The 14,507-nt window shown below is 43.6% G+C and overlaps 1 protein-coding gene across 1 annotated transcript in view; it reads left to right on the forward strand.

Moving 5' to 3' along the window:
- Positions 1–689: 689 nt before the first annotated feature.
- The window catches only part of PDXDC1 (pyridoxal dependent decarboxylase domain containing 1), an 86,905-nt gene continuing 73,087 nt past the window's right edge, over positions 690–14,507 (forward strand). Inside the window, exon 1 of the mRNA XM_083153304.1 lies at positions 690–929. Within this exon, the coding sequence (XP_083009430.1) occupies positions 903–929 (27 nt within the window). The 5' untranslated portion in view covers positions 690–902. The remainder of the gene's footprint in view (positions 930–14,507) is intronic.

Here is a 14,507-nt window from a genome sequence, read left to right on the forward strand (position 1 = left end):
ACACGGGGGAGCTATATTGCCCAGCAATATATTGCTAGCAATATATTCCTGAGCAATATATTGCCCAGTGTCTCCTTTGCATCAGCGACCAGAGATGGTCGCTGATGAAAAGGACCTCTGCTGGGGGAGCCGCAGAGGTAATTAGCTGGTCGCAGGAGCAACCTCCTGCGACCAGCGATTACAATGGGGCAGAAAACGGGAGCGCGCACCCGGCGATTTATCGCTGGTGCGCACTCAAATCACTGGCAATATGGTCACCTGCGACCATATTTCCAGCGATTATCGCCCCCGTGTGTACACAGCATTTAGCACAAAAATCGTCCCGTCAGGACGTTTGGATGGTGCCCTACAGCTCTCCTTGACACATATTCCCATTTTCTCCATGTTGTGGAAATCGAAGTGTGATGCAAATACAATTGGAGCTTTTGTTTGATGACAGTGCCACTGGGTCGCTCATAATTATCCATCTGCGAATACAATATGCAGTATATTGGAAGCCAGGAACAACCCCCAACCCCCCGGCCCCGGTATCCTCTGCACTGCCAGCCGGAGGTTTATGTGTGTGTATCGTAATGCATATGATTGCCTGTGATGGGAAAAGGTCACGTGACGTAAGAGCCCATCCCTCCCTGATGGGGCGATCCCCAAGTGACAGCTGCAATACGGGCGCCGACAGGGACCAAACCCGCTGCTTTCGATTATTCTGCGATCTGGGCTGCGCTCGGGCACGTACGTCTAGCTCTCGTGGACGCGCACAAGCGCTGCCTGGGAAACGTCAGCGCTGCCAGCGTGGAGACACAGAGCTGCTGCCGGAGAGAAGGCGGAAGTGCGGGCGGAGGTAGCACCGGGATCATCGCAGCGACACAGGGCAGCTGTCAGCGACCGGCAGGAGACTCGCCAACATGCAGAACCAAAGAGCTTTCCCACAGGTCAGTGTGATGCCCGGCACCTGCAGCTTTGCCTGTCACTCCGGGTCTGGCTCAGAGCCATGGCTGGGGGTGTAACACTGCGAGTATGGGGTAGTTCCGGGACACCTGCATAGTGGGGACTAGATGTTACAGAATGCAGATACTGTGTGCAGGGTTTATGTATGTATACAGTGAGCTGTCATCTATCTGTATCTATATCTAACAAATTAATATATAGACACTGTTGCTTGCATCACAGTAACAAAGGCTTGTGTTATCCACTGGGCTTAATTACAGTGACTCTTGTATGAGAAATATACATATTGATTAATGTGTCAATTACTTGAATACTGCCAGCATCTTCCATTGCACTCTAGATATTGTAACCTGCCATGTTTAATAACCTATCCCAGTCCTAACTATTTATTTATAGAATGTTTTTGCATTTTCTAATTTAACTGCAGTAATGTTATAGGTTTGGCTTTAGAATTACAATTGGTAAATATATGGTTTCTCTAATCAATGCGAAGGTGTTTCGCATAACCATTTATATATACTATGTATCTAATATAATATATATATATATATATATATATATATATATATATATATATATATATATATATCGCCCCTCCCTTGATAATAAATGATACAGTTCCTTAAAAGCGGTTAGACTTGGCCACGCTAAATATAAAACGTAATTTGTTTACCAACCCCCAAAACGACAGAACAACAGTAATGTCAGCCCCGGTGGCTGTGCGCTCCCAAATGGAGCAACTCTTAATTTGCTCCGTCAGGTGCTATTAAGTGTCTACCAGCGTGCAAAATGCTTGAAACCCCCCATGGAGGTGAGGTTCAGCTTTGGCCTTTTAATCAAAGGGATGGCTTTAAAACCTTTTAACAACATCTCTGACACTTTCAAACCTGTAGTTAGTTAATACAAAAACGTATCTATGTGCACAAAGCAATTTGTATAACATTTGTTAAAGGGCAACATTCCCCTTTTTTTAAACCAGAGCTATATATGTATTTTCCATCGTGCCTTTGAGTTCATCTGAGTTACCCAATACCACCAGGAACACCAGCATTTTATTGGAAAGGGGGATTTCAGTTCTCAGCATAGGGCCAGATTCAGATGGGAGTTCTGTTGAAGATGGAATGTTGCCCATGGCAACCAATCAGATTATACTTATTTATTTAGCATGTTCTAAAAGATAATTGAATCTGATTGGTTGCGATGGGCAACATTCTATCTTTACTAGAACTCCTAGCTAATGACCCCAGACATAGAGGAGGCAGTTTGCAGTTTGATTAGCTCCTGTGTCTGAAGACACCGCATTGGATCGTCTGCTTGAAAATTGGCCATCAGAGTATGAAGGCCCATACATATTATCACACAGGTTCTTAAAGTCATTCTTCAGGACCCTACACAGTGCATGTTTTGCAGGTCTCCTCACTGAATCAAGTGAAATAATTATCTCCTCCTGTGAATCTTTTAAAATGTGCCGAGGAGTAATAAGTGCACCTGTCAAGTGACCCGGAAAACATGAACTGTGTGGAGGCCCGAGTTTGAGAACCACTGCACTAGTAAAGTGAACGATATCTTTGAGAAAACCCTTTCTGAAAGATATCTTTCACTTTATCTTCTAGTGTGTACACTCAATATCGTTAACGATGCGAACTCTGGCTTATTGTTAATGACCCCCTCCCTCATCCAGCATATTCGGCTGAGGGAGGTCCTCATTAATGATGGCCATGCGGCAGCACAGCCATCGTACCCCCCTGCGCTTCGATGTTGCTCTCTCCGAAACATATATTGGCGTTGGTGGGGACGCCTATTGCATATGGTGCTTTACCCTCAAATTTGAGAAAAAAAGTTTATTATTGAGGAATTGTCCTTGAAAATCATTCTCATGTAAATATTGGTAGTGTTCATTCTAGCACCCGCTATCTTTGAAAACCCCTGCAGTTCCTGTTCCCTGCCTGGGGTGTCACTGTCTGCTGTGGTGTTTCTAGCACAGGTCTGGTTTGCATATCAGTGCTGATATACAGACCACACTGTACTAGAAGCACTACAGCAGACTGCGGCACCCCAGGCAGGGAAGAGGAACTGCAGGGGTTTTCAAAGATAGCGGGTGCTAGAATGAACACTACATTGGTTGTAGCAAGTTATGGTACAGTTATTTAGGGCAGCACACTGGCGTCAATCTGCTCTTTACAACAATGTTTGGCACTATTTGTTCAGAACTTGAAATGGTAAGACGAGAAAGGAAATGGACTGTTCCACATTGCTGACTGAAGCCTGATATTATCAATCCCGGAAAGATATCACAAGATAGACAGTCATGGAAAAAATATGCATTTTCCTGCTTGTCATCAATTAAATGGATTTGTAAACCTTTATTAAAAATGAGAGCATTTTGATCAGTTTTCTGCTATCAAGGATGCATGCTTTCATTGCACGTTGCAAGCTAGTAATTAGTCCCATTGACGCTAAACCAGTATAGTCTGTATTGTAGCTACTACCTGGTAGGTTGGAAACAGCCCAGCTGTTAATTGTAAGCTTTATGGTTGTCCAGTATTAAGAAGTAGGGTCTTCCTTTTGGGGTCACATGCACTTTTACAGTTTTAAAAGCGCTGAGACCTTGTTTTTTTGTTTGTTTTTTTTTATCCTTTTTTTTTGTGTGCTTGAAAAATCCAATCATCCAATTGAATGCTGTTTGACCAGATCTGCTCAAATATATTGTATTTTATTCAGTACATGTTGAATATATTGTTCTCAGTGTTTTGAAAGGTGCTTAATCTTTAAAAGTGGGGGGACATGATAAAAACTTTCAAATATATCAAGGGTTTTAACAAGGTACAGGAGAGAGACATTTTTCACAGGAAGAGGAGCAACAGAACATGAGGACATGCACTGAAACTAGAGGGAGGAAGATTCTCAGGGGAAATTTGAGGAATAATTACTTCACAGAAAGAGTAGTAGATAAGTGGAATAGCCTCCCATCAGAGGTGGTAGAGGCAAATACAGTAGTACAATTTAAACATGCTTGGGATAGGCATATTGATATCCTTACAAAAAAATAAGGATCAAATATGGTTTGAGGTAACATGTTTAAAAAAGTGGCAGAGTAGATGGGCTAAGTGGTTCTTATCTGCCGTCAAATTCTGTTTCGATGTATGTTTCTATGCAGTGTGCCATCCTCTCCTTGCCGGAGCAGTATCCGGCGCGTTGGCGAACGGTATCTTGGATAGAGGGGATTTTGAATCTAAAGCTGGCCATACATCTACAGATCGATTGTCAGATTGGGCTGGTTGGAATAAAATCCTGGTAATGGATGAGAGTAAATGACAGTTGACCATTTGCTTTGAAATGCTGGAAAACTGCCATAAGCTGTCATTCAGCTATTACCAGGTTTATGTTCCAATCAGCCCAATCTGACAATCGATCTGTAGATGTATGGGCCCCATTACCTGGGAGTGCATTGATATCATAATGGCACAAGAAATGTTTATTTTATTTCATTGGGTGGCTGTCAATGTGTGTCGACCGTTCTTAATATACTAGAATACTAAAATATTACAGATTTCTAGACCTAAACATGGTCAGAATGATATTTAAAATAGATAAAATGGTGGAAAGTGCCAATTTTAAAAGAAGTTGAACATCTGCTTCAATGATTCAATGACCTGTTGGATGACCCAATCTTTAAGCAAAAAGACAAACAAAGCATTGTTTATCAAAATCAAACAATGCTTTATATACTGGCAGGCACAATGCATTTCTAGCCTTTTAACTTTACCTTTATACAGTACCTGCATGCACCAGGCTTTCTATAAATATGTGTTTTGTATTACAAATAAAGGAGTGACATTTTTCCTCTTTTTTTTTTTTCCTATTCTTTTCAAAAAAGTATCCTTCCCTAAACCTGGTAATTACTTATTTGCCAATTGCAGGCATTTTATTTATACTTTTTTTTTTTTTTAACAAGAAAAATGGGTACTTGTGTACTAGCACGGCGCCCATCGCAGACCATAAGGCATGCGATGATATGCGATGCGATGGCAGCCGATGTTATACAATTTTAAATTGTATACCATCGAATTGTATGCCATTCTATCGCATATACAATGGTATGCGATTTAAAATTGTATAAGCACCCTAATGGGGGCTTACAATGTTAAATGCACCCCCACTATGAATGTGAACCCGAAGCGTGGCGAGCGGCGGCGTTACGCGTCCTATGACCTTTTCATACCCCCACTATCCACGTCGGCGTGGAGTTGATTTTATATAGTGTGGCGAGCGTAGCGAGGCGAGCGCAGGCGGAATACATGTAACGTAATACACGTCCCCTCGCGGGGCTCTCTGCGCTCGCCACGCCTCGGGCTCACATTCATAGTGGGGGTGCATTTAACATTGTAAGCCCCCATTAGGGTGCTTATACAATTAAACATCGTATAGGGGCTTATACAATTTTAAATCGCATCGCAGTGCATCGGGTGTATGTCATGCGACCAAATATTGTGGGCGTCGTGCTAGTACACAAGTACCGAAAAATATATATTGAGAGCTTTGTTTCCAGGTATATCCTGTGTGCATCATATACGAGGGTTGTGCAACAAGTTCTGTATGCACAAGAATTATATATATTTGCAAACATTAAGTTTATTCAAAGTATTCACCAGAGGAGTCTATGCAAAGCTGAATGTGCTCAAACCACATGGTAAAGCAGCTGGACCAGTCCGATGGGTTCCAGCACTTGTGGCAGCATTGGTTGGCTTACAAGTCCCCAGTGGGATTGTGCTGCTGTATAAGTGGTATGGTAGCTACGTGGCCAATCTTGACCACAGAGACAGCCACCATCTGTTTGGCCATGCTGCGCTCATGTCATAACTTCTGTGGCAGCACACCTCTAATTGGGATGACTGTTGTTTGAGCTTAGTCAAAACTGATGATCTCTGATGATCTCCCAGGTAGAGTTTGCGTGGCTGCCATCAATCCTGGACAGCATTTTGTGGCACCAAGGGCCTTATTCTAGTTCACTCTTTCTGACAAAATCCTTCTTAAGGCCCATACACACTTGACAACGTTCAGCTTAAAATCGCTCAAAAGAGCCATTTGAGCGATTTTCAAGTGAAAGTCGCCTAGTGTGTATGCCCCACGATGGCCGACTAGCGATGATGCGTGCTCCCGCATCATCGCTAGCGAGGTGGGCAGTCCGCTGGTTTTACCAGCACATCTAGCGATGATGGCTATTTTTTTAGCCATCATTGCTAGGTGTGTACGGCCGCCAGGCTGAAAGATGAGACTTTCAGCCCGGCTTACAGCCCATTCCCTCCCCCTGCTCCCCCGTACGGCGCCTACAGTAATACTCGCCATTTTCACCTGGCCACCCGCCCTCTGCCGCGTCCCTGCTGATCTGCCCGGCATCACAGGAAGCCCTGCTCCACCCCGCCCCTCCAGTCCTGCTCCACCCCGCCCCTCCAGTCCTGCTCCACCCCGCCTCTCCAGTCCTGCTCCACCCCGCCTCTCCAGTCCTGCTCCACCCCGCCCCTCCAGTCCTGCTCCACCCCCGCCCCTCCAGTCCTGCTCCACCCCCGCCCCTCCAGTCCTGCTCTGCCCCGCCCCTCCAGTCCTGCTCCGCCCCGCCCCTCCAGTCCTGCTCCGCTCCGCCCCTCCAGCCCTGCTCGCCCTGCCCCCCTGCCCTGCTCTATACGGAGCATTACACTGGCGACCAATGTTTTACTGTTAAAGCCAGTAATATATACATTGCTGGCACAAGCCAGCAATGTATATATTCCCCGGCACCACTGAATATTTATTAGCCAGTATATATTACTGGCACCACTGGCCACCAGGGGTTAAAGTGAGTCTGAACGGGGTGGAACTGCCTTCTGTCAGTTCCATTTTGGAGGCGAAACAGTTCCACCTCTGTTCCGCTCCTGCTGCCCTGCTCTCTGTCCCTGTGAAACCCGGATGTCTCAGAGCAGGTCGGATATTTAAAATGATGCGCCAGCTTGCGACTCGGGAGCCAGTCGGAGCTTACGGTGCTGGCGCCCTGCATGGAGCCGCTGGCGCCCTGCATGGAGCCGCTGGCGCCCTGCATGGAGCCGCTGGCGCCCTGCATGGAGCCGCTGGCGCCCTGCATGGAGCCCCTGGCGCCCTGCATGGAGCCCCTGGCGCCCTGCATGGAGCCCCTGGCGCCCTGCATGGAGCCCCTGGCGCCCTGCATGGAGCCCCTTACAAAGAGCAAGAAAACCCTAGCAATGAGCATGTAGGTAAGCAGCAATTATGTGGCATTAGGGTGTAATGGGCATTGCCGTGTGTGGCATATTGTGTAATGGGTGGTTGGCATATTGTGTAATTGGCATTAGGGTGTGCATAATCTCCTGTTCACAAAGTCATGCACACACTGTTCAATTTTAATTAGGTGTTGGACTGTGGGGCATCATTTTAATAATAATGTGGCTCACATTATTCTTTTCATAGGTGTGTGGGATAGGCCATAAATTTAAAGCTTGCAGGGGGAGCCTAACACCCACCCTGGCTGTGACATATGGGGGGGGGGGAGGGTTGTGGGTTCCACCACCTATCCCGGATCACTTAAAACACTGCTGCCCACCAATACAAGCAGTAATGTAAGCAATGTATGTGTCGCCGCCGCCTCCATTGTATATTTTTTTATGGTGGTTACATATACATTGCTGGCCAGGTGAATGGATTTCTCCCTACGTGAACGGCTGCAAATGAAATCGTAGCCGTGCATATGGGCGGGATTTTTCCAGTGTGAGGGGAGGGCGTTTGCCTGATCGCTTGGCTCCAACTATACGCAATCTAGCAATCAGTTCTAATCAGACCCCAAGAACAGAAATGCACAGAATAATATGGCCCCTGCCCCCACCCTTGGGATTCAAACCCCACCCATTATGTAAATACCCATAATGAAAGATTTTCAGCAAAGTCTTTTGTCTCCTGAAAATCTCTAGCTCTTTGGTAAAATAGCTCAGTGTGTACGCACTACTTTGGTGACAGATATATCTATCAAAGATTTTGGTAAAGTCTTTTGAAATGAAAATCTTCTAGTGTGTATGGGCCTTTAGATGGACAAAACCATGTGCACTGCAGGGGGGGGGGAGGTGTAACATGTGCAGAGAGAGTTAGATTTGGGTGAGTTATTTTGTTTCAGTGCAGTGTAAATACTGACTGCTTTATTTTTACACTGCAATATAGATCTCACTTTGAAGCACAAATTGCAAAATATGAACTTTGATAGAATTAGACATATGGCAGTCTTAAGTAATTCCAGTAGTGTAGCAAATGGGTCTATAGCACTTAGAAATCACTGTTGCTGTGGCCTCTTTGTCCCATTCACTACTAAAGTGCACATTTGGAAGGAGCATGACACGCATGCAGAGGAATTGCATCCAGAGCATGGGTGGGATTAGAACGGGTGGGCAGTAAGCAGCCCTCCATCTGTTGTTGAACTACACATCCCAGCAAGCCCTGCATTATTTTCAGTATGGCAAGGCATGCTGGGATTTGTAGTTTTACTATAACCGGAGGGCCACTTATAGCCCACCTGGGAACTAGATGAAAAGCCATCATAATGGTTTGCTTAGATTATCTAAGGACCTGGGCAGTATGTACAGCTAACATGCGAGTGCTGACTACATGTTAAACTTACATTGTGTAACAAGTTACTCACCGCACAGATATGTGTAGGTACATTGGTTAAAGATAGTTGGCCTTATTATGGAAGCCATAATTAATCGTGCTAGATTTTAGTATATGCTAATCAAGCTTACTTTGCTGATTAGTAGACTCTGGAAATGGGAGGTAAAATAGACCACACTTTTTGGTTAGAAGGGATCTTCACTGCTGTGATGGAGAAAGTCAGCTTTTTTTACCTCTGACCAACACTTGAGAGTATGAAGTTCTCTTTCTAATCACGGTCTCCATCTTAGAGATCATGCATGCTTGGATGCAGTGTAAGTTTAATTTAACCTTTTATCAGCAAAGTTTTGGTAACAAAAAAGACTTTTACCTACACTTTAACAGTGCCCATCACAAAACATGGAAGATCAATATACCCAAAGGGCAACTTATGCGTATACGCAGAAATTGCTCATCTTTAGACACCTTCAATGTACAAGCCACTGAAATCATAGATTCCTTCAGACAAAGAGGATACCCAGACCCACTCTTACAAGATGCCCTTAGAACAGTGCAGGAAATGGACAGAGAGAGTCTCCTCACCAACACCCTTAAAGAACCCTCAGATAAAAATCGGGAGATGGCCTTCATTTGCAAATATAACAATGCACATTTTCAGATAAAACAGATAATCAATAAAAACTACAATATTCTCAAACATGACAGAATTTTAAAAGACATACTACCTGAGAGACCATCGGTAATCTATAAGAAAAACAGATCACTAAAAACTATCTTAGCTCCAAGTTTTTTGAAAACCACGAAAAAGGATAAAGAGATAGATGATGGTGGGAACAATTCCACAAACCCCACCCCAGAAACATGGCTAGTAAGCAGACCAGCAGGCTTTCACAAATGCGGCAAAAATAGGTGCACCATGTGCAGCCATATGGATAGAAAAACCGTAGAAGTCTCCATAGAGGGTGAGAGCCTCCCAATTAGACATTTTATCAATTGTGACACGAGCTACGTAATCTACCTTCTGACCTGCACATGCGGTCTGAGATATGTGGGCCGCACTACACGCCCTTTAAAAATACGATTTATGGAACACCGCCGCAACATTGTGAAAGGCCTCCTGTGTCATAGTGTCCCTAGACATTTTTTACAATTTCATAACAAAGACCCCAAAGATCTTCATATAATAGGACTTGAACATATTCCTCTGTCATCAAGAGGAGGAGATCGATATAAAAGCTTGTGTCGACAGGAAGTCAATTGGACCTTCAAATTGAAGAGCCTTCACCCAGAATGTCTGAACGAGGCTTTAGAGCTCAATAGTGTATTATGAACACACGACACTATTACTCCCCTCCCTCCTCTCTCTTTATAAATATAAAAATAAAAATAATAATAAAAATAATAATAAAAATAATCGTATTATTTATAATATTGCTTTGCTAGTCATATTTCTGTACATACGAGAGTACACCTGTGTGTATTTGTGATTTCTTCAAATGAATACCCCCTCTCTTTTTTTCTTTCATACCTATAGACTCTTCGACACACGTATTTATATGTAATCTCTATAGTACTGCTATAAAGGTACGGTTAGACTATTGCGGTTAATTATACCCCTATTCAGCCTATGGAATTATTTACCCTGTACGAGAGTCTTTTGTTACAACATGATTATCCAAGAATGAATCTATTTCTCCATGTAGACCCTATTCTAATATATGATATGATGTTTTTCAAAATTTCTGGTTCCCTCTATCTCCATGTAATATGAATATGTACCCTCTCTATATTGATATATATGTATATACATTCATATGGAACATATATCATCCCTCTTTGACATTTTTAACAATGAGAATATTATCCTCCTTCATACAGTCCCTCTCTCTCTTTTCTATATCAGACCATATATGTTCGGTCAATACCAATCCATAATAGGTCCCAATTCCCAAGTAGACTATTACCATTAATATAGTTCATCACTATTATTATTATTATTTTTGATATATAGTTATCATGTGATAAATGCTATACTTTTGCTATATTTATGATAACTCTGAATTTGATATTGAGGTTATGTTTACCCACTTTAAGGGACATCGCTGACATATTTTGAATATATTTTTTGCCACTACTCAATATGGTGCCTGGTCCCTGTCCGCCCTTCCTGATAACTAACACTATCCAATATTGCCGTTTTATGCGGAACAGACAATATTATGACTTTAAGCCATCAGCCAGTACCAAGTATGGCACCGGATAGACTTCCGCCCTTCCCTAAATGATCTATACTGATTCGCGTCGCCGCATGACATAGCGTGCGTTACTTCCGCCAACCAGTTTAATCATACTCCGCCAACCAATGATGTTACTTCCGCCGCTGGGCAGAGATACCACAGCGTGCGTCATTTCCGCCAACCAGTATAATCACACTCCGCCAACCAATGATGTTACTTCCGCCGCTGGGCAGAGATACCACAGCGTGCGTCACTTCCGCCAACCAGTATAATCACATTCCGCCAACCAATGATGTCACTTCCGCCACTGGGCAGAGAGACCACAGCGTACGGAATAATAAACACCAGCCTTTGTAATACACTGATGGCAACTGTGATACAGCGCTCAATACTAGCGCTTACAATGGGATCCCCTCCTGATACATCCCATCTCTTTGTATCACCCCCAGATCCCCCAAATAACTAGCATAATATAATATGCATATCAGAGCAGTCACGTGATTTGTCCCGATCACGTGACAATATAACTTTATTGAATACTCCTTATCTGAACAAACATAGTTTTTTTTATCTATCTTATACAGTTTGTTGAATTAGAGATGTACAAACACTTTCTCCTGTATTCCCTTTGATGACATTGTATTCTAATGCTACTATGTTGAATTTATTTGTATTTCTGTGTTTTAACAATATGGTCACATGACCCCCACTAACACTCCCCCAATTGACCCAGGGGGTATATATACAGCTTCCTGCTACATCCTGTTATCACTGCTCCTGATGAAGACGCCCTATAGACGTCGAAACGCGTTGAGCTGAGCCTTATTCAAGACTTTGTCATTTTCCTCAGTCCATTCTTCCATTTGGACTTCTATCTGGAGCCTGAACCACATTGAACCAGGCTAGACCACAACGAACCCATTCCGGACCAGCTTTATCCACCTTGGGCCATTGGTTCCCACCTCCCTCAGCAGTGATCTACGGCGGTGGTACCTCCATCTTCCACCCACCATTCCTGCTTTAATTCATCTGAGGCTCAGGTCCATACCTCCAAGGCAGAGGTTTACGGCGGTGGCCACTTCAACTTCCACCCAGTGGCAAACGCAGGATTTTCAGAAGAGGGTTTCCAGAGGGGCGGAGCAAAGCACGGAGATGGACACTTAGGTGACCCAGTATATGCCGGGTCAGTTAAAGTATTATAGATAGACCAAATGTATAGAAATAATAATATATATATATATATATATATATATATATATATATATATATATATATATATATATATATATATATATATATATATATATATATATATATATATATATATATATATATATATATATATAACAATAGGTGGTGAGCCCGGCACTCGTGCATGAAATTCAGACTTGGTGCTGAGGTGCCCTCACAGGAAACAAGCCAGTTGCTCCAATATAATCAAACGAAGAAAAGTGGCACTCTGCAGACTGTTTAGGTGAAGTAAAATGCCTTTAATCCGACGGCGTTTCGGGTGTTACCCCGTTCTCAAGGACATACAAGTGCAACTGACATACAGCAATACATATATAACAGAAAATCCCGCCCCCAAATCAGTCAGGTAGCACCTGGACTTACCGGTTTCACCTGCCAGTGACTGCGGATGTCAGCGTCTGGTACACAGCTCACATGTGTATGTCGCATCCTGATGACGCAGCACGCTGCAACAGCGCGATGACGTCACCGCTCAGCCATCCACACACAGACAGAACTGCTCCCAGCATGCTTAGCACAACCCCACGTCACTAAGCTGCGTCCCGGATTAACCAGCGTAACCTGGCAACCTACAAAACATAAACATAGCGTTTATGAACAACACATTTAAAAAACGATCAGCAAAGAACGTATATATAAAAACCATAAAACATGAACCCCTGCCACCCAGAGAACCATACTGTATGGGCTTAACTCATTATTATCATGCCCAAATAGAGGTTTGTAATTAACCAAGAAAATGTGCGTTCATAGTGTATGGCAAACTGGGTGTGCATGGAGAAAACCTCAGAGATGTATCAAAAACTATAAAAGACATTTAGCAAAGAAATGTCACAAGATAAACAAAGGAAAATTTTTTTTAAGAGTGTAAAGCATATAATGTAAGCATTACGGTGGAAGCCAATAACATACATAATGCTTAAAGATAACATTGTAAACCCCATTGTTCATTGAGGCCCTTGGGGGCCAACGTCTGCAAATAGTGAATCCATCTGCACTCCAACTGCATCAATTTTTTGTTACGATTGCCACCTCGTAAGGAAGCAGGTACTTGATCTATGACTGTAGATCTCATACTAGCCACACTGTGGCCTAACTTGATGCAGTGGCGTGCAACCGGTTGGTCACTATGTCCACTCAAGAGTCCATGTCGTATGCCCGACCTATGTAGGGCCATCCGCTCCTTGAAGGTGCGTTGTGTTTTCCCCACATAGGACAGGCCACACGGACAAGTGAGGACATAAATAACATATGCTGAGTGGCAAGACAAGGGGAATTTTATGGGGATACGTTTACCCGATTGTGGGTGACTGAAGGTAGCACCCACTGTCATGGAACTGCAAGTGGTGCAGCCCAGACAGCGGTAGCAACCATTTTTTCTCCCCAAGAATGAAGTACTTGGTGACTTATCCCATCCTGAAATATCAAGCCTGACCACTTGGTCTTTGATGTTTTTACCTCTGGTCAGACTAGGTAGTAATTTAGTATTTTTAAGCAGGGGCAAATCTTTGTCAGTACAAATCACTGGCCATAGTTGTTTGGCTTTTTTAATATTCTCCTTGCTGCCAGTAGAGAATTGGTTCACCCATGGAAATATATATATTACACACACACACACACACACATATATACATATATATATATAACTATATATATACCCTCAGCAACAGCAGTGTAGACCCCTGGGCATAGCAATGTATTGGGGCCCCTACTGATCCTCCAGTGGTAGGGGTGGGGGAAGCTTTGATGTCCCGCGGGTGGTAGGGGGTATTATATCAACTGCTCAGCATGTAGGGCCTGGATCAGTAATTTCCACTAATTACCCCTTTACTGCACAGATGGTGGGAGATGGGGTGGGAGAAGGGGGCATTGGGCTGAATGAAGGGGCCCTGATACATAAGGAGGGGTATATAGTGGAGTGGGCTTATTATTCATAATTTTCTGGTGGGAGGACAGCTTGCTTGACTGCAGATATCTCCAGTTCCCAAAAATAGATTTCTTAGATTTTAATGGAATTAAAAACGAGAGAATCCCACCTACCAAATGTTACTGGGGACTAGGGGATCAGAGTTCGGGAGGCAGAGCAATCTGCCAATGAGTATATAAAACTACATACCAGTTGTGTGGAGCTGGAGCAGTAACCAGCTGCTGGAAGGCTGATATCTCTGGTTGTAGGAACAGTAGAGACAAGCTACTAGTGTCAATCAAAGGGGGAGAGTCCCAGGTTTTGGAATATACCCTCAGAAAAACTCTATGTCAGACAGAAAGTGAAATATCTGACTGGGAAGAGCAATTAACAGGCTTGGATGGGGACCACTGCTTTGAAGTCAGATATCTCTGGTTCCCAAGGGCCGATTTTTAAAATTCTTATACCCATGGAAAGAGGGGACCCTCAGCTTTCAGCCTAGAGTCCTTAGACTCCTGGGGGGGTTT

The sequence above is a fragment of the Crinia signifera genome, chromosome 7 (genome assembly GCF_055691185.1).
Source record: "Crinia signifera chromosome 7, ASM5569118v1, whole genome shotgun sequence".
In the NCBI taxonomy this organism is placed as follows: Eukaryota; Metazoa; Chordata; class Amphibia; order Anura; family Myobatrachidae; genus Crinia; species Crinia signifera.